This window comes from Euleptes europaea, chromosome 3, assembly GCF_029931775.1.
Source record: "Euleptes europaea isolate rEulEur1 chromosome 3, rEulEur1.hap1, whole genome shotgun sequence".
NCBI classification, from domain to species: Eukaryota; Metazoa; Chordata; class Lepidosauria; order Squamata; family Sphaerodactylidae; genus Euleptes; species Euleptes europaea.
Genome location: NC_079314.1, coordinates 37,997,425 through 38,023,857, shown reverse-complemented (window position 1 = coordinate 38,023,857; position 26,433 = coordinate 37,997,425). Strand labels below are relative to the sequence as shown.

Here is a 26,433-nt window from a genome sequence, read left to right as displayed (position 1 = left end):
AAGTAACTTTTCAAAACTTTCACATGTAACATATAATTTCTATGCAGTAGAATGGATTTGTGATTAAGGATTTTAACTCTGTTTAATTCCTCTGTAAAATTCCTACCCCATTGGAACATGTTCTCTTAAAATGCTGTTTTTCTTCTTTCTTCCTGCTAACCAACATATACACATTTTATCAAATTTTTTAGTTGGGGAGATTTGAATAAAATGTTGGAGCTGTTACATTTAGAAGCGGAAGATAAATGCTATTTGATAATGAAGTGTAACTCGGTTAGAATAGTTGTAAACCCTTATATTTTTTCAGCATGTTATAGGTATACGGAATGGGTACATATACATAATGAAGTTCCAAAAGTATGTGGACGTTTTCATCTACTGTGAACAGATAGTGAAGATGAGTCCCTGAAAAATTAGCGTCACCGCCCAGAGCAAGCATGGCTTTTGCCCAGTCGCACATTATGATGGCTCGAAGGCATCAACACAGTAGACTCATAATTGAAGTGGATGAATACAGCACGAACCCGACACAGGCGTTCACGTTCTACAACATTAATCAGGGACGTTTCCAGCCCCCACATGTGCAAATGTGAGTATTACTGTTATTGCTGTGGCACAGACTTCCAAATGGTTATTGGTGTGTCAAAGTAGCTCTTGCTGTGCCAGTCAAAAACAAGAGTTGAGCGGAAGTAGGTATCTTTGTTAATGGATGCAAGGGGAATGTTCGAGGCATCAGTAAAATAGCAAGAAGCAATTGCAGTAGTTCTTGTTTTTTTGCTGATTAATTATACCACTAATGAGTAATCACATAGCATCAATGTTAATATGAAATTTGGATTTTGAACTAAAATATTTTCATTATTTGGCCAGAAATCCAAGAGCTTCAAACTGACAAGAGAACAGAAGCAACAAATGAAATGGTGTGGGTAGCCATCCGACAAATCCTGCTTTAGCTCTGACAGTATGTGGAAAGGCACAGGGTGCTTTAACAGTGATTAAATTAATGCGTTTGGTTTTACTTTTTGTGCCTAATGAAAACATCTGTAAAGTTAATTGCTCTGAAGGGTGATTTACTTTTAATGTAAAGCTGAAGATCGTTACTGCAAAATGAAACATGCTAATAAAGTTTAGAAGCAGAAAGGAAAGAAGAAAGCCAAATTAAGTATTTTACAGTGCAATTGTAAGGGGAGTTACTCCCGTCTAAGCCCATTCACTACAGTGGGCTTAGACTGGAGTAACTCTGAATAGGATTGCATTGAAAATCTACTGTAAAATACTTGGGTCAGAAATCCAAAGGTATGCTTTGTTCTGTTTGAGATTACTCTTTCTCTCTGATATTAGAGAACATTAAAAAAACTTGACCAGCATTAACAAAACTCAGATGTCATTTGGGTGATAGTTTACATGCCAACTATATACATTGGCCAGTGAAGATTTATTATTAATTGTGGTTTAAAGATTGGGATTGTGCACACTGTTGCCTGCTGGTCCTCTCTCACACAAATATCCCCAAAACTATTCTGTCCTTGGATTTTGCTGATTCACATGACTGTCTCCAACTTTCTTAAAAGGGAGCCTGCAGATACCTCTGTACTTATTCTGAGAAACCTGATCTAAAACCACAATTCGAGTCCAGTAGCACCTTAAAAGACCAACAATATTTCCCAGGGCATAAAAGCTTTTAGGAGGAAAGGCAGCATGGTATAGCTCGATCTTGTCAGGTCTCGGAAGCTAAGCAGGATGGGATGGGAGACCACCAAGGAATACCAGGGTTGCTAAGCAGAGGAAGGCACTGGCAAACCATCTCTGTAAGTCTCTTGCCTTGAAAACCGCATAGGGAGTCGCCACAAAAGAAAAGGCTGCAATGGTGTTCCTAGATGCAGAGAAGGCTTTTGACAATGTCTCCTGGACTTTTCTTCTAAATTTTTTGCAACAAATAGACGGTGGTAAACAATTCTTAATGGCAGTCAAGGCCATATACTCCTCCCAGAATGCAAGACTGTTGATCAATGGGATGCTAACTGAAAGTTTCAAGATCGAAAAAGGTACGAGACAAGGCTGTCCATTATCACCTTTGTTATTTAATTTAGCAATGGAAGTTCTTGCTAGTAAAATAAGAGCCAACTCTAAAATTAAAGGTCTCAAATATGAAGATCAAGAATATAAAATCAGAAGTGATGCAGACGATGTGGTGTTAATCTGTCGGGAATCAAGGTCTTCATTATTTGAGGCTAAACAAATTGACCATTTCAACTATTACTCAGGATACAAATTGAACAAACAAAAAACCAATATGATTTTATACAACATACCTGCGAGCATATGTGACATGCTTTCCACTTATTGTTAAGTGAAAGCCTCCCCACACAAGAAGTAGGCCTACCGTCACAGCACAGACTGAAGCCTCAGTTCCTCTCTTTACAATTGTAAGCCCTACCAGCAATGAAAGAATACACAGATCATTCTATATAATCCACTCCTCATCTTATGTTCATCTTCTACCACTCTTCAAAAAACATTTTAACAACTCTTCCACCTGCTCTTCTTTCTTATTAGAGGGAAGCTTTCTTTGTCTATCCCCCTTCATCCTCCTAACTTCCTGTGTGTGCCAGCACTTCACCAGCCAAAGAGTTAAGAGTCAGTTTTCAATACTAAGGCTTAGTACATCTGAGAGTATGCAGGATACCTTTGCATCATCATGGAAGAACTGCAGACTCTGACCTCCCTGCATTCTTATACAGATCCTCATAATTGGCCAAAGGGAAAAAGTGACCTAATTTTAAAAATAAAATAAAAAGGGGGACAATACCCCATTGCCAACAACGGGGCTGTGCCACTGAAAAAGGTGGGTAAGCCCCGCTGCAGCTCAAGAGGGTGTTTCCGGGGCAAAAGTGCTGTGGAAGCTGCCCAAAGGCACTCCACCCCTGGGAACGCCCCCCTTCTGCAAAAGCTCTGCTGGCAGCACCCAGACTCCGGCGTGTTTGCCCCTGCGCCAGTGTAGGTGCCACCTTATTCTATGATAAGGTGGAACCTATGCTGGCACAGGGTCTCACCAACTCCAGAGGAGTTTCCCCCCCTTCAGGAATGGGCTCTAAATAATCCAATTTGAAAAGTTTTTTTTTTTTTTAAGAACACATGCAGTTAATACTATAAATGACACATTCACTGAACTGCAACATAAAGTATAAAGTTCCGCTTGGAATATCATGACCCACCTTCAGTCCCTTGGGAGAAAGATGGGCTAGACTTGTTTCAAATAAATAAAGCAGTAGGTAATTGGGGGGAAATAAATATCTTTACAGCTAACATTCTATGCAACAGCTGTTAAAAAACATAGGAATTCAAAGTTATAACTTGTCATCTTCAGATTTCTACATTTCTATATCATACATGCTGAAAAATGCCATATATTAGAATTGCAAAAAAGAAATGTGCATAACATGATGTATTTGGTTTATATTTTGTAACCATTCCTCTCTAATCTTTTCACACAGGGTGGATCCTGTACCACATGATGCTCCCAAGCCTCCAGGATACACAAGATTTGTCTGTATATCTGATACTCATTCTAGAACAGATCCAATCCAAATGCCATATGGAGATGTCTTAATACATGCTGGTGATTTCACTGAACTGGGACTTCCTAGTGAAGTTAAAAAATTCAATGAGTGGTTAGGTGAGTATCATATTACAAATAAATATGCAAATTCAGTTTTACTTAATGAGCGTATAAAGCCACCACTCTGCTTAGTGAACAGACAATATTAATGTTTCCCAAGCACTGGAGGAGCCAACGAACAGCATAGTCCTTCTCCTGGTGTTGCCCCCTAACGCCGGTACTAAGAGGTTTACTGCCTCTAGATATGGAATTTCCTTTTAGTCTGCATGGCTAATAGAATTCTCCTTGAATCCTTCTAATCCACTTTTAAAGCTGTCTGTGTTCATGGCCGGGGATGTGGAATGGTACTGTACAGCTTGATCTTGTCAGATCTCAGAAGCTAATCAGGGTCAGTACTTGGATTGGGACCACCAAGGAGGACTCTGCAGAGGCAGGCAATGGCAAACCACCTGTGCTTCTCACTTGCCTTGAAAGCCTTTTGTTGAGGTCACCATAAGTTGGTTGCAACTTGACAGCACATACTTATGACCATCACTGCTTTCACTAGCAGTGAGTTCTACAGTTTACTTAGTCATTGACTGAAGAAGTACTTCCTGTTGTCTATCCTGAATGTATTGCCCATCAAATTAAGTGGGTCCCCCGAAGTTCTAGCATTGTGGACAGAATAGATTATTGCTCATCACTTCCTCCATCTCATACATAGTTTTATAAACTTCTATAATGCCTCCGTCATCTTTTTTTTTCTCAGTTGAAAATACCCAGTCTTTAGCTTCCTTAATCATCTTGGTTGTACTCTTCTGCACTTTTTCCAACTCAACAGCATCTTTTGAGGTGCAGTAACCAGAACTGTATACAATATTCCAAGTGAGGCCACACCATAGATCTATCCAGGAATACTGCAATATTGGCTGTTTTATTTCCAATCCCTTTCCTAACAATCCCTAGTATGGGATTTGCCTTTTTCACTGTTTCCATATATTAAGTTGACAGTTTCATCAAGCTGTCCACTACAACTCCAAGGTCTCTTTCCCTCAGTCAGTTAAAGATCCATCAGCATATATTTTAAATTAGGATTTTTTTTGTTCCAGTTTGCACTGCTGTAATTTGAAGCTACATTTTTTGTTCCAGTTTGCACTGCCGTAATTTGAGGCTACATTGAACTTAATTTGCCATGTTGTTGTCCACACACCCAATTTAGAAAGATCCTTCTGGAGCTCTTTGCAGTCCCTCTTACTTTTCAACATCCTGAACAGTTTGGTGTCATCTATAAAGTTGGCCACTACACTGCAGCCTCTGAATTCCAAATGGCTTATGAATAAATTAAATAGCACTGGTCCCAACAGCAATCCTTGTAGCCTCCCACCCCCGCTCACTTCCTTTCATTGCAAGAACTGTCCATTTATTCCTATTCTTCTCTTCTTTGATCCATAAGAGGACCCATCTTCTTATCCCATAGCTGCTAAGCTATATAGGAGTCTTTGTTGAGGTACCTTGTCAAAAGCCTTTTGGACATCTAAGTGTATAATGTCTACCAAATCACTCTTAAATCAATATAAATTTTATAATTTGAGGCTTAGCTGCGCAACAGTCCTAAAATCTAGATCTCTCTGCCTCTCTTTGGGTGGACCATTCTAATAGTTCTTGGTGCAGGGATGGGAGAACCTTTTAGGACGGTCTGTCCCCAGAGGCAGATAAATCCATATGGTCCTTGGTGAGTTTCATACTGATATAGCTCTTGCCCATGCCAGATCAGCTTAAGGAATGGATGGCTGACTCAGGCAGTCAACATGTTTCCAGAACTTTTCTGCCTTTGTGCAGATCTCATGGAGCCCCTTGGTTTACAGATAAACTTAAGGCAGTGAAAACTATTAGTAGATTTCTAAGGTAAATGGAGGAAAACTTGCAAACATAGACTAGAGGACACGTGCCTTATTTTGTGACAATAATGGCAGGGAAGTCTTTTTTCTTCACCATGACCATTGAGTCTGCGCAATGCTTTGCATTATAACTATACTGGGTGGTGAGGCTTTTAAGATTGACCTCTGGGAAATATGTTTCATAATGACTTAGACTGCTTTGTTCCATCAGATCAATCTCGGAATGCCATTGGAGTGTAGCCTCATGAGGTTTGCATAGATGAATTTCAGTTTTGCAGCCCAAGGTTGTAGGCAAGTTTCTTAGAGGAGTTTGCCTACTCTATCTAATTCTATCTTGGCTGATAGCATCTTGCTGGGGGTTGCTTAGTTAAGTTTGATGGAGTAGTGAATGCTACGTTGAATCAGTGAATCATTAAGGCCACCTCCTTAAGAAGCCTTTCTTTGACCCTGAAGATTTAACTCTATTCTAAGTCAGTGGTAAGGTGCTTGAGGATGTACCAGTAAAGGTGTTTTTTGTGTGGAATAAATGGGTTATCTGGATCTGTTTCAGTTCAGGCCTGGTTTGGGGACAGGATCTATTCTGGTCACCTTTGCCAGGAGAAAGAGGGGTTGTGTTTTTGTTGATAGCTGTGGACAAGTTATGTGTTTTTGACACCACTGGTCATGGCAAACTTTAGAACGTTTGGCTGACAGGGGTATTAGCTCCTAATTCTTGTTATCCATACTGTCACCCAAATAGGTATACACATGTCAGGGCCATAATGTGCAAAGGCAGAACAAACGTGTGTATTTTGGGCATCTATATACTTGGAATCTTAACCTGTGTATATTAAGGTCCAGATTCAGATCAGCACTAGAAAAGCTGAGGGGTGAAGGTTCTTAAAAGGGTTTTTATTGTATAAACAGAAAAAGAGATCAAATTAATTAATGCAATATAGAAAAAGGAGCAATTAAAATTACAGAATGAAAAAAAAACACAATAAGGTAAGTGACACAGAAAAACTTTCTCCTAGAAAATTGCCTGCCTAAAGGGGAATAAATCTATAAAAGAGAAGGAGACATACAAGCCTATTCCTGAAGAGAAATGGGGGAAGAGGGGAGGGATTGTCTTCAGTAGCAAAAAATGCTGCTTTGAGGGCTGAAACTGACCAGGCGGGGGGGGGGGGGGGGAAGCACAGCGACAGGTCCATGGAGCAGAGAGTAGATATAGTAGAGATGAGGGGCCAACCATATGGCTGGAGTAACAGGATGGGTCCAAAACTGGCTACAAAAGTTGGGGCTGAGGGGTAACTTTTTACACCCTTTCACCTGGGATAAGGAGGGGAAGGGGTATTGGCATCTGGATATGGGGGCAACAAAAATGCAGTCTTTTGAGGATGTAGAAGCCTGGAAAGAAATCCTTTCTCTACATGGTAGAGTTTTCTCCTTTTGTATGGGGAGTGTCTAAACTATTCCCTTGGGGAGATTTGGAAGTTAGATATGACCGAGTACTTGTCATAATTGTGGAAGGGCGGGAATCTTCCTGTCCAGTCATTGAGATATGGAGGAAGTTGCTGGAACCAGCGCATAGTTTATTGCTTTGCAGTCTGGCTGTCTGGTTCTTTTATAGGTTTAAGATTTATGTTGAGAGCTCTTGCATAATGTGATAATGAGCATCTGACAATTAACTACAGGAAGTCCAAAATAGTTGTGTTTAATAGAAGATCTAAGCACAGATGGTCGATTAATGGGAATGTTATTGAGCAGGTGATATACTTTAAATATTTAGGTGTAGCTTTTTACTCTTCTGGGTCTTGCCACACTGAAATCAAGAATGTGGTTAGGAATGTCCAGTGTGACATCACTTCTGGGTCACCCCAGAAGTGATGTCATGCTGTTGTGCCTGTGGCAATTTTTTTCTTTAATTTTTCTCTGGCCAGCCAATGGAGCAATGGTGGGAATTGTCGGCTGGCAACCCTACTATAATAAGTACTAGGTTGGCTTCCTCATCTTTGATGGTGGATGCTTTACTGTAAACCAACCTGGCAGCCATTTGTAGCACTCTTAAGCTAGATGCATGAATGACAAGATTATCAGAGTCCCACGTGTTTGAGAAAAGGACTAAAAAAGGGTTGACCGCCCTCTTTCCCTCACCTGGCCTGGTCTTCTCCCACTGCTATATCAATGAAAAAAGAGTTCATAAAATATTTTTATGTCAGTCTTGACCTTTTCCCTTGTAATATTTGGGGCCATGCCTTTTGCCTTGTATCATAATTTGGCTCTATGAACTAGATATCTGAGACACCGAGGAGATTTTTTTATAGGAGGCTTTGAGCAGCTATTGCTTCCGTCGCTTTGTAATGCGTACATAAAAGCGATGTCGTCTAAAATATTGGCACCTATTACAGATGCCTCGCCTCTGCATTCTCTTTCTCCTGAACAGCAATCACACGTCACTCATACAAAAGATTTAATGGCAATTTGTGAAATGCACTCAGGCTCGATGCTAACTGCATGTTACACAGAGATGCATGCACCAAACCCTGTCAGCTGCTTTTGTCTGAATGCACACAAAAGCACATAATTTGAGCTGCAGGGACACGGTGCTTTTTTGTTCAAATATACCATCCTAGCCAGGGGAATTGGTCTGCATGGCTGAAACAGAAGCTGGTTGTACACAGCATTGATGGGCTAGAATTGTGATGTCACAAACCTACATCCCCCACCCTTTCCTGAAGCAGTTTTTTCCTCTTCTTCTTAAACAAAAGAAAGGGTTGGGAGGATGAATGTGCAATCGACAAATGCATATGTGCTGCCTTTTTTAAGTATGGGGAGAAGATACAAGACAAGTGCCTGAAAGCAGCACCTGGAGATCTAATAGATATGCCAAGACAAATATATTATAAGGTGGTAGGGGGAAGCCAGACTTGCCCTGTGTGAGAACTGCGATGTTAAGTGACTGTGATACAGCCTCAGAGAACACATGGTTGGAACTTCATGGCAGAAGAAAAGTGGAAAAGGTTAGCCCACCCATCAATATCTAAAAGCTAGTCTTAACATTTTTATTTATTTATTTACTTACTTAACGCCCACCTTTCTTACTGAAACTCAAGGCAGGAATTTATACCCCTCAGAATCGAAGTACTTTGTCAGTGCCTCTTTGGCTTTGCTGTAATTATTGTCCCCTCCAGTATCTGGGAGGATAGTGAAATTGTCATACACATGCTCTCCAGCAAAGTGCCGAAGGAGAGCATGCCTTCTGGTGTCACTGCCTGTTTCCAAAGCCCGTAATAGGATTTCTAGCCTCTGGATCCATTTATTCCAGCGAGGTCCTAGAATTGTGTTGGAATCATGGGCCTCAAAAGAAGGGAATATAGGGAGTGCAGCCATGGTGATCTGTGCCTTGTGTAGAAGAAAACTTTTGTCCGTGAGAAAGTACCTGATTCAGTGCTTACTTCTGAAGAGGCGTCTTTCTCGCTTTGAGGAGGAGGGCATCTTGACTTTGGGTGATTCCCGCCTATTTAACAGGGAGGTACCAACTGGAGTTTCCGAGTTCACTTTAAGAGCAGACCTACGCAGAGAACATTAAAATATTCTAGCCTCAAAATAACGATAGCATAGATCCATGTGGTCAGATTAGCAGAGTCTAGGTAGGGGCATCTTCTGAGCTAAATGAAGATGGAAGAATGCATCATCAGCATTTCACGCAGAAGCTCCGCTAAACAGGATGCCTTTTTGAATGAACATTTTGTTTTTAAAATACTTTATTGATTTCCACACAGCTTACCTTCAGTCAGTGAAGATCCTTGTGCTTTGGTGGCAGCTGCTATCGAATCTGCACAGCCAGTCAAAAGCCCTTCTGCACAAAAGTCCCACCTGGTTCAGCCCACTTTCTAAAAGTACTTGGTGGGTGCCAGGAAAGGTGTCGGTGGGTGCCACATTAGGGACCACTGCCCCAGTAGGAGGAGATGTAACTAGAGCTGGAGGGCTGCTGCTAAGGCAGACAGGTCCATTTTTTGCTGTGCTGCTCCTACCCCTCATTGCCAATATGATATACTGTTAAATGTGAGATTTGGGTGCGTGTGTGAAATCTGAGTATACATATATACTGAGCCGTGATGCTTACTGAATTGTCACTACCTCTCAACATAACCTATCATGCAGGGTGGTTGTCTCAGCCTCTGCCTGCTTCTCTAAAGGCTTACAATTGGTAGTGGCTAGAGTGCAGCCATGGACTAGGATCCCAGACTAGGATCTGGGAGACCCAGGCGCAAATCCCCACTCCCATAGAAGCTTGCTGGCTGACTCTGAAGCCAATCACATACTCTCTGACTCATCTACCTGACAGTTGCAAGGATAAAATGGAAGAAAAGAGTATGATCTAAGCTGCTTTGGTCGCCCCCCCCCCCATTGTGGAGTAAAACTAATGAACGTTAAGGGAAAGTTGTTGGTATGAATGTGTATAGATAATAGTTAATTTCATGTGAGGTTCTGTGTTCAGATTCAGATTTATTATTAATACAGCATAAGCCAGTAAAACACATGTGTCATTTATACAAAAGGTAAAAAATTATAGCAGTTCAACCAAAAAAAATTCTAATTAAAATTTCCAAATAATTTATAATAGACTAAAATTGACCAAATTATGATTTAATCTAATTGCAATTGCCCAGCATTAGGGGTCGAACTTTATATGCTATTGCACAAAATTTGGCTACCTGTTTTGCCATCTGGGCATTCCCTTCCCAGAGGAGACTCTTAATTCTCCCTTCATCTGAGCTGACTGTGATTTGGCTGAGCAGGAGAATGATTAGCTTACAACGAGTTTCCTCGTTGAAGGAGCAAAACATGCTCTTACAGATTCCAATTCCCCCAATTTACAAGGGCACACCCATTCTGTTATTGGAAGCTCCTTAAATCTGCCTTGTAAAATCACCGAAGGTAAGGCGGAGCATCTCGCTAATTTAAAAGCTCTCCTATGCTTGTTCAGCTCTATGAATGATAGATATTCTGCTGGCGCTTGAATATATCTATTTCTGACAGTAGCCAAAAAAGCTGGAGAATCCGTAAGCTCCTTCTGAAGTTAGGTTCTGTGTTCTGTTTTGCTTTCTTTAAGGACTGCCAGTCTGATGCGGCAGCATACTGTTTTTTCTTTCTCCCATTGCATTTGTTGGGGTACTGTGGGGCTTTCATCTGAGTAAGCATAACCAGGATGGTGCAATTAAGAAGACCACACTTAAGTAAACATAGTAAAAGGAGGAAAATCTGAGGAGAGAGAATCTGTGTGGACAAATAATGGTACAACAATTAAATAGCTTTTTGCATGATCAACTTCACTGAATGGGAAAACTGAGTTGTCCATGTTATGATACCATAAACTGATGTTATTGATTTATTTATGTATATTATATACAGAGTACTTTTTCATCATTACTGATTAATAGTCTCTAGTTACTGTAGTGATCCCCAGTGTAGTGACTCAGGGCACCCTAGTGCCCAGTAGGGGTGTACACCATTTTTACCGTTATTTTTCAGATTCAGGTTTATTGGACCCAATTTTTTTTTTTGAAAAGCCAGATACCCATACAGGTATAGGGGTTATTTGGCCTTTTTTTGGGAGCTGTTTTTCAAGTTACAGTAATTAAATTCACACCATAGCTGCAGGTGACTCTCCTTAGAATACCTTCCAAGTTTGGTGAAGTTTGGGTCAGGGAGTCCAATTTTATGTGCCCCTAAAAGGGGTGCCCCATCTATCCAATGGAGTTTTCAGTTGCTTCCAGTAGAAGATAGGGGCACTCCCAGGAGCATCTCCCTGTCATTGCTGCTGCCTTCACCTGTTTATGGGGGAGCTAAACAACCCTCACAGTGGTGGCCAAGATCTCATGGCATAGTGTTGCAAGATCTGAAGTTTCCTCCCTCCCCCTTTAAGTTAAGGTTTTCACTTTTTTAAAAATTCCCCTTTTTTCATTTTTGGTTTTTAGTATAAACCCAAGTTAGGCCTTGGGTCTGTCTCAAGTTAGTAGGAAACCCCCCCTTATCTGAACATGGCCCCCAGAGGTTTTGATTTGTTCCCTCAGGCCATTGTTCAGAATGAGGTATATTGATGAAATGAAGTAGAAAGTGTCCATTTGCAGATCCTTGGAGGGATCTAGTCAGTTTTCCTAGCAAAGTGCTAATCTAACTACTATAAAAGTAATTTCATGTAAGGAAAGCTGTTATCCCAAACAAACCATTTGGAAAGAAGTTCTATTAAGATCAGTGGGAACTCCTTTCAGGTAAATTGCTTCTTTTTTACATTCTGTTAATGTGGGTGCTGAAGTAGAGAGTATTTATTTGATACTCTAATGTTTTACTTAATTACTAGCTTTTACATTTCTATGGTGCTTAGATATAACACTTTATAGATGACTTAAGAAGGTGTATTCATTTTCAACATTAATGTAAATTTCCCAGACATCAGTCAAGCGTTTGAACACTAAACTGTCAATGAGATGCTAAAAATGTAATCTAAGACAGTTATCCTGTCTTTACTATATCACTCAGTGTAATATTCTAAAAGGTTGGAATGTGAAAGAAAAATGGTTAAGTGGGCACTTATATGATTGCCACCACTATTACTGAATACCAAAATCTGTAGAATAAAATAAAGAAAAATCTCAGCTGCTGTCAGGAGTTTATATAATTCTCACTAAAGTTAGCATGTTTTCTAATATTTTTTAAGTTCAGTGAACTAAAGTCAGGTACCAAAAGGATATTTAGACAAGCAGTTAAAGGGAATTGATAGGCCATATTCTAAGGCTAGTGCTTCTTGTAAGATTTAAACTCAGCCACAGGGACTAACAGTATAATCCTTAACAGTACTCAGAGGATTCAGATGGCTTAGAAGGATTGCACTGTTAAGTCCCAACAGAATCTAGCAAAGGTTGTTGAGGCTCAAGTATTTAGTTTCAAGGAAGAAACAACAATCCAGGTTCAATGCCAGGCATGAGCCAGATCCAAAGAAATAGTCCAAGTAGTGGACTTGGAATACTGTGTACAATTCTGGTCACTACACTTAAAAAAGGATATTGCAGAGCTTGAGAAGGTGCAGAAAAGAGCAACCAAAATGATCAGGAGACTAGAACAACTGCCCTATGAGGAGCAGTTAAAACGCTTATGGTGACGTGAACTCTAAGTCAAGAAAGCTTATGTTGAAATAAATTTTGTTAAGGTGCCAATGGACTCCTGTTTAATTTTGCAGCTACACACTAATATAGCTCCCCTTCTAGAATTTTCATCATGTTAGGCTGTGCTGTAAAGCACTGGGAAACCAGTCTTTTTATTATCAGAGGGAGGATGAACAGTAGTCAGTGGGGGAGGAGGGAGGAGCTGCTTTGGACCAGCAGGAGAGGAGGGAGCAGTGCAGGGAAGTGATTTATGTCACAAGAAATTTAATTTTTTTGAGGAAGTGACCTCACAGAAAGGGGGGAAATTTGAGCACTTGACCTTTCACCTGGAGGTGACTTCCTACTGGCAATTATCTCCTCCCCATGTCTGCTGCTGAGACCACTAGTTTTGATACGTATGCCGCATAAAATGGCGCCAATCCCTCCATTGCTTCCCCCTCTCTGCGTCACCATCATATTCTCCACTGCTCCTTTGGCTCACCATCATATTGCCTGGCATTCCTGATTTCCACCACATCCTGCTGGTTGCTGTTGCTTCCCTCTTCTCCTAGTGCAGAATCTCAGGGCAAGCATCTGTATCTTATTTGGTTGCTACAGCAACCCAAGTACTGCTCAAACATCAGTGGGTTGCTCCCCCCCCAACATCTGTGGATGTGTAGATGTCGCTATTAAGTTTTGAGGTGTGGTGGGAATTGGCCACAGTTAGATTTTTCTGCAATTTCCCAAGGTTTTGCGGAAATCTTATTGGTAGTTGTGGCTTACCCTGTTGCACCGATTTCACTATCCACACAGACGCCCGTCATTTGGAATTAGGGATACTGACTAGTTTTAACCCCCAAAGAGATGTTTGTAGCTCAGAGAACCAGACTCAAATAACTAATAACATTGGGGGGGGGGATGAGGGTGGCACGAAAGACTGTATCCCCTACCAAAGGAAATAGTTAAAGCTCAGAAAGCAGCATTGTCTAACAAACAATAGCAGCTGATCTAGATGGATAAGAGCATAGGAATTTGATCTGATTTTTCAAGGTTTGGATATGCAAGCACTGAATTTTATGCAGTTTTCACATTTATTGCCACTTCTCTCAACTCAGTATCAGCATAATATTTACATGCTAATGGCGGCAATTTGGTGTTAATTCTTTTGAAATAAATGTAAAGGGAATTGCTATTAAACCATTGGTGCCATTCAGTTACATTTCTTTAAATATCTGCGCAGCTCCTTGACAAGGCCTCTTGTATGCGCTCTTACTTTCATCTTGAGAATTCTTTTACAATAGCCAGCTGCATTCCCAGAATAATTTAAATAATTATGCGTAATTTATTTGAGTTTTTTCAGTCAGCAATATAACAATAAATGGCTTTACTCTGTATTTTTCTCCTTCTGTTTTAGGCAGCCTGCCATATGAATACAAGATTGTGATAGCAGGCAATCATGAATTGACATTTGACCAAGAGTTCATGGCAGACTTAATCAAGCAGGACTTTTACTATTTCCCCTCTGTATCCAAGCTGAAGCCAGAGAACTATGAGAATGTACAGGCCCTCTTAACAAATTGCATTTACCTGCAAGATTCAGAAGTGACAGTCAGAGGCTTCAGGATATATGGCTCCCCTTGGTAAGCATTTCAAACATAAGAGACCTGACACAGAATTTGTTTTTGTTTATATCTCAATTATATCTGAAAAAAAGTGTAACATCAGCTTCAATGTACTTTAAAATTTCTACTTGATTTTAGCAAGTGGAGAAGGGGAGAGTAACAGTGAACACATGACAAAAGGGGTTGTTCTAGTACAGTGATGGCGAACCTTTTAGAGACCTAGTGCCCAAACTGCAACCCAAAACCCACTTATTTATCGCAAAGTGCCAACACCGCAATTTAACCTGAATACTGAGGTTTCCTCCCAGCTTGGAAAGGGGGGGGGCGTGGGGAGTCCAGGGAAGGGGGGGCTTTGAATGGCTCCGCGCTCCCTTCAAAGCCCCCACCGCCCCCGCGCGTGCCCACAGAGAGGGCTCGGCGTGACGGACTTGGCACGCGTGCCATAGGTTCACCAATACGGTTCTAGTATATTTTATAGCCCTTTATACTTGTATGAGAGAGTCAGCATGGTGTAGTGGTTAAGGTGTCAGACTAGGGCCTGGGAAACCCAGGTTCAAATCCCCACTTGTGCCATGGAAGCTTGCTGGCTGACCTTGGGTCAGTCACACACACTCAGCCCTGACCCTGGCTAGTATTTGGATGGGAGACCTCCAAGGAATACCAGGGTCGTGATGCAGAGGCCGGCAATGGCAAACCACCTCTGAATATCTCTTGCCTTGAAAACCCTGTGGGGTCACCATAAGTCAGCTGTGACTTGACAGCAAAAAAACAACAACTCGTATGAGCTCTTGTGCTGGCACCATAAGTACTCCCTTGCCTAAGAGGAAGAGGTAGTCCAGTAGGTTTCTTAGCATAAGACCATACCCATCAGGTGAGCCAGATAAATCAGGCAAAGGCAGTTAGGGGCAGTGCAAGTATGACATGCAAAGGCAGCTAATGCAGCAAGAGCCACAGCCTCTGAGCATTCCATCTCATGTTCTTCCTGCTCCGTTTCTGCGCTCTTCCTTAGCTGCCCTCAGAGCTGTCAGAGTCATGGTCCTTCCCATGGTTCACTTTTTAGAGCAGGTTGATGGAATGGATGGATGAGCTGGTGGTGGCCTGGATCCACCAGGTTAATGCAGACAGCCTTGGTAATGAAAGCACACTGAACCCTGAATTATTTTCCTCTGAGAATAGTGGTGAGAATAGTTGGATCTGGCATCATTCTGAGGCAGGCTGGGGCCTCCTTCTAGTTTTGTTGTGTTCCTGCCTGACAGTTCTGAGTTCATAGGATATTGATGTTGGGAAGGGGCTGTGACGCAGTGGTAGAGCATCTGCATGGTATGCAGAAGGTCCCAGCTTCAATCCCTGGCATCTCCAGCTAAAAGGTTCAGGTGGTAGGTAATGTGAAAGTCCTCAGTCTGAGACCTCAGAGAGCCATTACCATTCAGAGTAGACGGTACTGACCTTGATGGACCAATGATATGAGGCTGTTTCATGAGTTCATGACAGAGAAATCAAAATGAGTGAAACAGTGACAGTCTGGAGGCACTCTTGGTCCTGAAGGTCAGAATGGACAGTGATAGGATTTCTTACCCCTTCAAGATAGTGATGCCATGTCTCAAAAGCAACCTTATCCAGGAGCTGTTCATTTTCTGATTTGGTGTTGTTCTGTGTGTTGGGCTCAGCTTCTGAGAAAAACATGTCCTGGGATGTAGCAGCCTGGAGCCTTTCCATTGCTGAAATAGTATAGTTCATCAGGCTTGATTATGGAAGTGATTGATCTGGGTAGACGAGGATGGGGGACCTGGTAAACCAGTGCTTCAGTTGCTCTAAGACAGGGGTGTTGAACTCAATTGTTACAAGGGCTAGATATGACATAAATGTCACTTGGTTGGGCTGGGCCGTGCCTTGCCAGCCCAGATCAAGACGGGGTGGTGGTGGCTGCCTCGGCTTGCTCACAGGCCGGATAAGAGTTCTCAAGGAGCCGGAGCCGGCCCTCGGGTCTTATGTTTGACACCCCTGCTCTAAGACTTTATTGGCTAGTGGGGTCTACTGAAATGTTCTTCAGTTCTTTAAGATATTAGTCAGCAGCAGTGTGGTCACTGATGAACATGGGGGATGAATCAGTGGTAACAGTTTACACTCACTAAACACTTGCAGTTTTTTCATGTTGAGGTGGTGGCAGCAATCTCTAGCCAAATGGATGCCCCCAGAAAGCGTGCAAGCAGGACACAACAGCCAAAGCTTACCTCTTTTAGTAACCTTACATACAGGTATTCAGAGGGTTCTAGCCTCAAAACATGGAAGTTCCATTTAGTCATTGTGTCCATGTATTGTTTTCAGTCCCTTTCCTGGCATAGAATTTAGGTTTTTCACTGCTGCCCCACATTACATCAATGTATTCATCAAGCTATATACCAAAATCCCAAGATCCTTTCCTGGCCAGTCTATGCCAGTTCAGACCACATCAGCATATATATAAAACTAGGATTTTGGGCCCCAATGTGCATCACTTACGCTGGACCTCATTCGCAGTGCCCACTGACCCTTTCCGAGCTCCTCAAAATCTACTTTGATTTTCATCAGCTTGAATATTTTGGTGTTATCTGTAAGGTTGCTTGCCCCTTTTTCCAGATAATCTGTAGACAAATTAAATAATGCTGGTCCCAATACCTGTCAAACCCAATTTTCAGGGAATTTTGGACTCAATATTTCTTCAGGGGGATCTGCTTGTCTTCAGTATTCTAGTTCATTGAATTCTGTGCACACTCTAACATTGCTTTTGCATCTCCAAATACATCCTTCTCGCTCTTTCCTATATAGTTCATATCAAGGGATAGCCTTACTCTACTGATTTTCCTCCTTCACTAGGCTGTTGAAAAGCCTGTTGTAACTATGTACCTTTAGCCCCAAACACTCCCCATTTATTACTTGAGACAGGCCTTTGGTTGTCATGGAGGCCATGAAATCCTGAGCTGCTCCGGACAAGGCAGCCTTGGCATGAATGTTGAACAACTAGGGTTGCTAGGTCCCTCTTCGCTACCGGCGGGAGGTTTTGGGGGCGGAGCCTGAGGAGGGTGGGGTTTGGGGAGAGGACTTCGATGCCATAGCGTCCAATGGCCAAAGTGGCCGTTTTCTCCAGGTGAACTGATCTCTATCGGCTGGAGATCAGTTGTAATAGCAGGAGATCTCCAGCTAGTACCTGGAGGTTATTATAAACAACAACCTGGAGGTTGGCAACCCTATGAACAACCTGCCTAGGGTTGACTTACAAACTTAGCTAACGATTGCCTAAAGATCACCCTACCTTTCTTGTTTTTTAGCATTCAGCCTGATGAAGACTTCTAGAGAATTGAAAAGCTTGCACAATGTGTTGTGTTATTTTGGTTGGTCTTTAAAGGTATTACATGGTTTCTGTTTTTGGCTTCAGATTGATAGGAATACACCCGGTGAAATTGCAGATGCCAGGCTTGTGGTTGAATAAACTTTCCAGTGTTTATGGGGTAACATTTCAGTTCCTTACAGAACAAGTTATATAAAGTAAAGGAAATACCAATGTGCTTAGTCAGCATAATTTACACAAGCTGCAGAATATAACTCAGTGCAAATTTTTATATATTATTAGTAAAGAATCTACACAGTGCTGGTAGTGATAGGTGTGTGTTTATGTGTAAAATACATTAAACTTTTAAAACTGAGGTTTTTATGGTTCTTTTATTCTAATACGTCATGTCAGGCTGGGATATAAGAAATAATTTGTTAGACCTGATGCATGTACCTCAGTGTGAATTCTCACAGTGTGAATAAACTGTGAAGTCTATTAGAATGTTCTTATATATAAAATTGGCATTCACCCACTTGGTGCTTATGTTGCCTGATAATCCCTCTACCAGCTGATTATTGTGCATTTATCTAAATTTAAAACCACATTGCACTTGAAGTACACCCATTTATCTCACATATTGAAATTGTTTTGTACATTTAGTATATCCACCTGCTGTGATCCAGTTTCAAGTGCCCAGTTAGTTTTGTATCTGTTATACGTATGACCAATGCAAAGTTTAGTTTCCAAACTATTAAGGGAATTTGTAGCATTCCCAATAACAGTTTTGGTGACATACCACTTGGCACCTATTACTAATTTGAAAATCTAATGTAGAAGTGGAAAGAAGATTAAGTACAGTTGTCATTATGAATAAGTAGATCAGGGAATCTACATTTTAAAACAGAACATTCTACATTGCCAAAACAGTAGGATGATAATGTACAGCTAAAAATTGCAGCTGGATGTGGGTGAAGCAACACCATACTTACTCTGGTGGTAGCTGCTCTTTCCTGAATAGCCAAGGGTTAGTTTCTGGTTCATTATAACATGATTGAGATTTTTCTCAGGTGATTAGCTGAATAAGCTGCTTTATGAGGAAAAGCTATGCTGGCGTTATTATGCCTGTACAGCTTCCCTCTGTATCAGACCAGTTTGGACTGGTCAAAATAAACCAAGGGCCAGTTCAAAAGTGTTTGCACTGATCCCACTAGAAGACATATGTGCATGTGGTTCCTTTTCCTATTCCAAATTTCCTGTTCAAAAACTGATCTCAGAACTGATTATCTGCTTTGTCGTAGACAAGGGTGGGAGCTGTATTTAATTTTCACTCTGTCTGAATGCTAGATGGTGGAAGATGCAAATACTCCTTTTATTTATGTTTATTTCGCGTATGTGTATATTGCTTTTCTCATGGAACACAGGATGGAGAGCAACTTAGGAACATTAAAGTCATAGGCAATCTAAGATAAAGATGATAATAACTGAAAATCCTAACACATCAAAACATTAGCTGCTCACACCCCTATTATTACAAATCTCAATACTGGGAGAAAATGCTCTGCTAGCAAAAGAAACTTCAAGAGACAAAAACAAGAAAGGTGGAAAGTTGCAGGTTGGGTGGTGGCATTCTCTTCCTTTGCACTTATGGATAGCAGATCTTTATACTAGCTGTATGCCTATAATATTAGGTGCTTTGGAACACAGGCAGGATGGTGCTGCTGCAGTCATCTTGCTCGTGGACTTCGTAGAGGCACCTGGTTGGCCACTGTGTGAACAGACTGCTGCACTTGATGGGCCTTGGCCTGATCCAGCAGGGCCTTTCTTATGCTCTTAGATTCTCTAGTCAGGCAGTGGAGCTCTGCAGGTGGAATTAGGAGCAACAATCAGCAGATCAAGACAACAGCAGCCTGTCTCCTTTTTTAACTGGTTATAATGAGGCAGTTTGGGAAGGGGCCATGGCTTAGTGGTAGAGTATCTGCTTGGCATGCAGAAGGTCCCAGGTTCAATCCCCGGCATCTCCAGTTAAAGGGACTAGGCAAGTAGGTGATATGAAAGACTTCTGCCTGAGACCCTGGAGAGCCGCTGCCGGTCTGAGTAGACAACACTGACTTAGATGGACCAAGTGTCTGATTCAGTGTAAGGCAGCTTCATGTGTTCATGTGTTCAAGCTTATGGTTAGATCAGAACCTTTGTTGTTGTTGCTTACTTGGCTTTTTTATGTTTGTTCTGAGTGCTCTTTCACGTATGCAACATAATATCACTTATAATGATCACAGGAGCATTCTTCCCAATTCTGGAGTCCTGTTGCTGGACAAAAAATTGTTTGCCAACCAATAAATGTGAGATCCTGTTTCAGAGTTGCTCCTGAAAACAAGGGCTCTGGATTGACTGTGAAAATTCACATGAAAAAGAGGTGTGACCAAGGAACTGTGTAAGGATAATGAGCATGCTGGAATATATAATACTGGCTCAAAGGAATCCTCAGCATCATTTGCCAAGCCAGTGTATGTCTTTCATTTTATCTCTGCCTTAGAAATTTAACAGTACATTTGTGGCTTGAAATGTATGTAGAATAGTAATTTTATTGCCAAACTGATGTGTTTTGCAAGTATTTTAAATAAATCACTTGGCATTTAATTTATTCCTAGTATGCTCAGGCAAGCATATGCACATGCCCACATGTTCACTAGGGCTGAGCCAAAAAAGAAATGGGCATTTTTGCTAACTTTTACTCCCCTTGTGGAAAGTATTCCCCCATTTTTTATTTTTCCCCCACCAACAACAGAGAGTTTACATAAGAACATAAGAAAGGCCATGCTGGATCAGACCAAGGTCCATCAAGTCCAGCAGTCTGTTCACATAGTGGCCAACCAGGTGCCTCTAGGAAGCCCACAAACAAGACGACTGCAGCAGCATTATCCTGCCTGTGTTCCTAATATAATTGGCATGCTCCTCTGCTCCTGGAGAGAATAGGTATGCATCATGACTAGTATCCATTTTTACTAGTAGCCATGAATAGCCCTCTCCTCCATGAACCTGTCCACTCCCCTCTTAAAGCCTTCCAAGATGGCAGCCATTACCACATCCTGGGGCAGGGAGTTCCACAATTTAACTATGGTTTTGACAAAATAAATTCTAGCAAGGGACTACTGCAGTTGAAAGCTACCTACATCACAATTACAGGCAGCCTGCGTCTCACATACCTGTTAGCTGCTACCTGTTAGCAACTACACTTTTTCATAGCCCTGATAGGCTGCAGTTTTTTGTAATCATCCATTAAAAACAGTTTTGTTGTTGTTTTTTGCTGTCAAGTCACAGCAGACTTATGACAACTCTGTGTGATTTTTAAGGCACGAGACATTCGGGGCGGTTTGCCATTGTCTGCCTCTGCATCATGACCCTGGACTTCCTTGGTGGCCTCCAACCCAAATACTAACCAGAGACAACCCTGCTTAGCTTCCAGCATCTGACAAGATACAAGAGTCCCCGATGTGGTACCCATGGGAGCTATGACACTGGGCAGGTGTTTTTAGAAATTGAGTGGGGTAAGGTGTGGCTTTTGCTCAGTAGGGCTTCTGATAGGCCATTGGAGATCAAATTGGATGTGCAGGGTAAAAAAAAAATTGCTTTGGCAGCAGCTGCCACCATATCACAAGGATCTGCACTGCATAACTGAAGGTAAGCTGTGTGCATGAAGAAAGTATTTTAAAACAATATGTTTATTTCAAAAGGTGTCCTGTTAAGTAGAGTTACTATTGGATTTGTGCATAAACTTACTCTCTGATAATTTGTGGTTTGCTCTGCCTTCAGCAGCAGCCATTTTATGGTTGTGCCTACTGTTACCCTAAATAGGCAGTCTCCACTTTAGTTTAGGGGACTTAGCTGAGGAGACAGAGCTAGGGAGAGGGATGTATAACTGGAATCTATAATTTATGTATACCAGGATTAATCCTGGGGGAAACTCAAATAAGCAGGCAGTTGTACAAATATAAAATAATATACCTTTCAAGCAATGAATATACTCACGTAACTCATACAAGAGCTAAGATAAGGAAAGAGTGGAAAGTTGGAAGGATGGGTGATATTTACCAGTCCAGAAGAGAAGTCCATAGAAAGCAGAACTGAAGAGGGAAACGGCCAGCATTTCCAGGAGCGAAGAAAAGGAGCCCACACGCATGTGGGGGTGTATGCACGGATCCAAGACACACACACACTATGGATAGCCAAAGGACCAATATCTGTACCCAAAAATGAGTCCTGAGGTATGAGGTAAGCTGACAGGAAAGCCTAAGACAAAGAATTTATTGCTTTACTGGGGTCTGAACAAAAAGACAGGCGAGGTTTGATGAGTTGTCTCGTTCCAAGAGAAAGCCTGGGCTATCCTCTTGAATACTGCCAGGGTGGGTGCAAATAGGATAATTAATGGTCTGCTCAGAGTGCTGATTAAAGCACCTTAAGGTAATTAGCTAGCCCATTGTTCAGCCAGGCACCTCTTCGGGCCAGGGGAAATGCACTGCTGCCAACCGCCTTTCTGCCCAAGTTAGACACACAAGATAGATCCCAAAACTTCTCTGAGAGTCCTCCATTTTTGGGGAGCAGTGTCTTGTCCTTATGCCAGTCTTTGGCCCCTGTGCCATTGTAGCATCCTTTAGCGGGAGGAGGGGTCCGACTGCTTACACCTACCACCTTGTCTTATAATTTAAAAGGTGCCCACAGGCTGAAAAAGGTTGAGGATTCTGACATATAGAAGATTCTCTCCACAGATAATAAATAGCCGGCAAAAGCTAACCTAAGTTTAGAGAATGTTATATTAATCAAATAGGATATTATGAGTGCAGTCCTGAAGGGATCATAGATCGGCAGCAGCCGGGAGCTGCGGAGCCACGCCTCCTCCTCAAAGGCTTCCCAGCCTCCGTGGAGACAAAAAAGAGAGGTTTAAAAATACAAATACTAAAAAGGGGGAAATGCTCCATTTAACAAAGCGAGGCTGTGCCACCATACCATGCATAAAAAAGCTAGCATGTCAGAGATACGACTAAGCTGGAGCTCTTCTCCCTGATATCTAGTTTTCTAGATGCAGAAGAATTTGCTTTATTTATTTACTGTATTTATACCCCTCTTTTCTCTCCAACGGGGATGCAAAGTGACTCATATCTTTCTCTACATATTATCCTCACGACATCCATTGTGAGGTAAATTAGGGTGAGAGTGTGTGCAAAGGTCATCCAGCAAGCTTCCATGGCAGAGTGGAGTTTAAACCCAGGACTCCCAGATCCTAGTCTGACGCTCTAGCCGCTACACCACAATGGCTTTCTGTTTCTGTTATTTCTTTTTAAATATAAAAAGTGTTCTGTTTTGAATTTGAATATGCTACATTTCAGACCTGGGTTTTCTATATCGTTGAGCACTAGGCCAGAGAGTCCTATGGCACCTTAAACCCTAACAAATCTCATAGCTTTGTAGTTACATTTCTAATTTTTTAAAAACAAAATCTAACATTTCTAACAACGTTATTATATTTAACATAATATACAGGGCAATCTAGGTAAGTAGGTGAAAGGCCTCTGGCCTGAGACCCTGGAGAGCCACTGCTGGTCTGAGTAGACAATACTGACTTTGATGGACCGAGGGTCTGATTCAGTATAAGGCAGCTTCACGTGTTCAATCCTGTGAGGTAATTGCAGTCTGGGCCCACTGAAATCAATGAAATAAATAGGATTGCACAGGATTACACAGTCTAGCAAATTATATTTTATACAGTATAAATGGGGCACAATAAGAGACAATCCAGCCAAAGCTAAGCATTACAAAATCCTGAAAGGGGGAACAGCTAGGGTTGCCAACTGCCTAGAGAAAAATGTTTTGTCTCTCGAGTAGAGGCTTACTAAGATTTTATTTTCCTCCATGCCATTGAAAGATGAAATTACTCATTTCCACACAAGCTTCTATTAAAGAGACAGGGTGCTTTTCTATTATTATTATTATTATTATTATTGTGTGTGTGTGTGTGTGTGTGCATAAATATTTTGGTTTTGGTGGACACATTTTTAACAAGTGTGTCCAGTATTTTTGTTGAAGCCATCTGGCAGTTCTACTCCTACAGACCCTGTCAGCATCCATCGGCAACATCAAAAACAATATTATAGTGCTCGAAAAGATAATTAGGATCATCACAAGGTTTCCTTTATGAGGAAAGGCCCAAGGAGCTTGGGGTTTTTAGGGTAAAGACAACCAGGGGGATTTTTTACTACCATTCCCTCTTCCCCAGAATATTTTATGAAGGAGCTTGGGTGTTTGACAACGCCCAATGGGATTCAACCTGACTATGATCCTTGTTCTATGAGAGAGTTTTGAAATTATCCTGCTGAAAAATGTAAGAGAAGACTACTGTATAAAGCTAGGATGAGGCATTCAAAATAATAGGAAAGAGGCTGGTTGGTCAACAGAGTCTGAGCCATTTCCTGAGAGTCAGAACAAGTCGATCAGGGTATGTGATAGAAAGTCTAGGTTGCTGTTGCCACAGTGTACATGATCTCACAGGAATATACAGTGTGGTTTCTTTAAAGGAGGAGGCTGTAAGGGCAGGTTTCCTTTGTAAGAGCAGCCCAAGGGACATAATTCAAGCAAGAAGGATTGTTTACTGATGATGTGTTTGCAGACCTTTAAACACCATAAAGTAGCACAAGCAATCTGAGTAAAAGAAGATGCATTTCCAGATGCTGTAATTTAGGATAATTCAATGGCTTTTTACAATCTCTTACACCAAAATGCATATTTTGTTTATATGCTGCATAAGAGAATGCGCCAAGATCTTTCAAGTGATATTTAGTGAGTCAACTTAACATATGGGAAGTCTGTTCTTATTTTTAAAGGGAACAACATTCTTGAATAAGTTTTTTTTTAACATTCATTTTTGTGGCTGTGAACTCCGACAAAAATGTTGAAAGAGATGAAGAGTTGGCACGTAGGGATATCTTTTACAGGCACACCTTAAGGAACACTGGCAACACTCGTATGACTCCGCTAGCATGCCTCCACAACACGTGGCCCACTAAGCCAAATGTAGCCCATCAGCTACGTATTGGGGCTTGACAGATGCTTACTGGCAATCTTGTTCTTGCAGTCCCAGACAGCGACACCTCACGTGTTAACAAACCTTCTGCCATAACATGGTTGAAGAGCTGTGTTCATCATGGTTGATCATAAATTGATCAGATCTAGCCTTGATGCATGACTGAGATTTTCCTATTAAATAGTGAATTTAATGTGTGTGTGTGTGTGTGTGTGCGTGTGTGTGTGTGAAGTGCCTTCAAGTCACTTCTGACTCACGGCGACCCTATGAATCAATGTCCTCCAAAATGTCCTGTCCTTAACAACCTTGCTCAGATCCTGAAAATCGAGGGCTGTGGCTTCCTTTATTGAGTCAATCCATCTCATGTTGTGTCTTCCTCTTTTCCTACTGCCTTCAACGTTTCCTAGCGTGATTGTCTTTTCCAGTGACAGTTGTCTTCTCATAACACGACCAAAGTACGACATCCTCAATTTAGTCATTTCTAGGGTCAGTTCAGGCTTGATTTGATCATTTAAAATGCAAGAGAATTATGAACGGCCATCGTTTGCAGTTAACTTCAGGCAGAGATGGAAACAAACTTTGCTAAAGAAAAAAGTCCTCTTTGTTTACTGAGATGACTTCAGCTGTTACTAAATTATGTGTTAATATATATTAGAGTGTGTGGGCTTTTGCGCTTGCACAAACACACACACACACACACTTATATATGTATTTTAATTGTTTCAGTTGTAGTTTTTGCCACTTTAATTCTTGCCAGCTTTGAATATGAAAAAGAAGTTGGCAGACAGCTAGTCCATATGGTCTAATTACTTTTTGTAATTTGAAAAGGGTGTGTGTGTGAAAACCTTTGTGAGATGTTGAATTGAAAAGTGGATCCTGCCCTATTTAGGCTTTCCTAAATATCAGTATTGCTAGCTTTTCCTAAATGTCTTGTTGCTTCTGTCTGAACTGTAGCAGCAAGGTCTTGGGAATCTATCAGGTATTTTAAGCCTTATGACCACAAAGGCTAATCTTCCAGATTCCTGTTCATGCAGGTGAAGCCCCACTGTGCAAAGAAGGACAATGATGAGTCACACAGACTGGAAAGCCAGTGTAGTGTAGGGTTAGAGTGTTAGACTAGCAATGGACAGGTCCAGGTTCATATCCCTGCTTGCCATGAAGTTTACCAGGGGGACTTTCACGCATGCTGAATAATGCACTTTTAATCCACATGCCAGTTCACAAAGTAAAATTTATCTGCGTGTGGAAGTGGATTGAAAGTGCCTTATTTGGCATGTGTGGAAGCGCCCCAGAGGTGTCTTTGGGCCAATCGTTCTCTCTCAGCCTAACCGACCTCACAGGGTTTTTGTGAAGATAAAACAGAGGAGAAGAGACAGATATATTCTGCTGGGAGCTCTTTAGAGGCAGGGTGGGATGAAATTCAGAAATCAAAGAATGTGGTCTGTTTATCTTGGTTTCTCAGACTTGATAGGTGACGCACACTTCTTTTCTGAATCAAATTTGGAGGCAACTTTGCTCTGAAAGGTTTATATTTAGAGATTGCCAGTACAATTTAGCCCTTCACAAGAGTCTGCTCTGTGCTTTTCCATGCCTCCTAACTGAAGAAGCAGGGACTTGGGCAGAGATGTTTCTTCTGTGGGCAGATCATTCTACACAGAAATCATGAGGGATAGATTGGAAGGAGGCATGGGCAAAGCAGGGAATCATGGAGAGGCAGGGTGGGCACCCTCTTTTTGGAGAGAGTCTTCAGGAACCTTGAGTTACATAATGTATTTCTAATAGGTCATAGTTTGGGAATGACCAAGACAGATG

The 26,433-nt window shown here is 41.6% G+C and overlaps 1 protein-coding gene across 1 annotated transcript in view; it reads left to right on the top strand.

Annotated features, from left to right (window-relative positions):
- Positions 1-424: 424 nt before the first annotated feature.
- Positions 425-26,433, top strand: part of MPPED1 (metallophosphoesterase domain containing 1) — a 53,070-nt gene continuing 27,061 nt past the window's right edge. Inside the window, exons 1-3 of the mRNA XM_056847232.1 lie at positions 425-589; positions 3,495-3,676; positions 14,035-14,260. Of these exons, the coding sequence (XP_056703210.1) occupies positions 438-589; positions 3,495-3,676; positions 14,035-14,260 (560 nt within the window). The 5' untranslated portion in view covers positions 425-437. The remainder of the gene's footprint in view (positions 590-3,494; positions 3,677-14,034; positions 14,261-26,433) is intronic.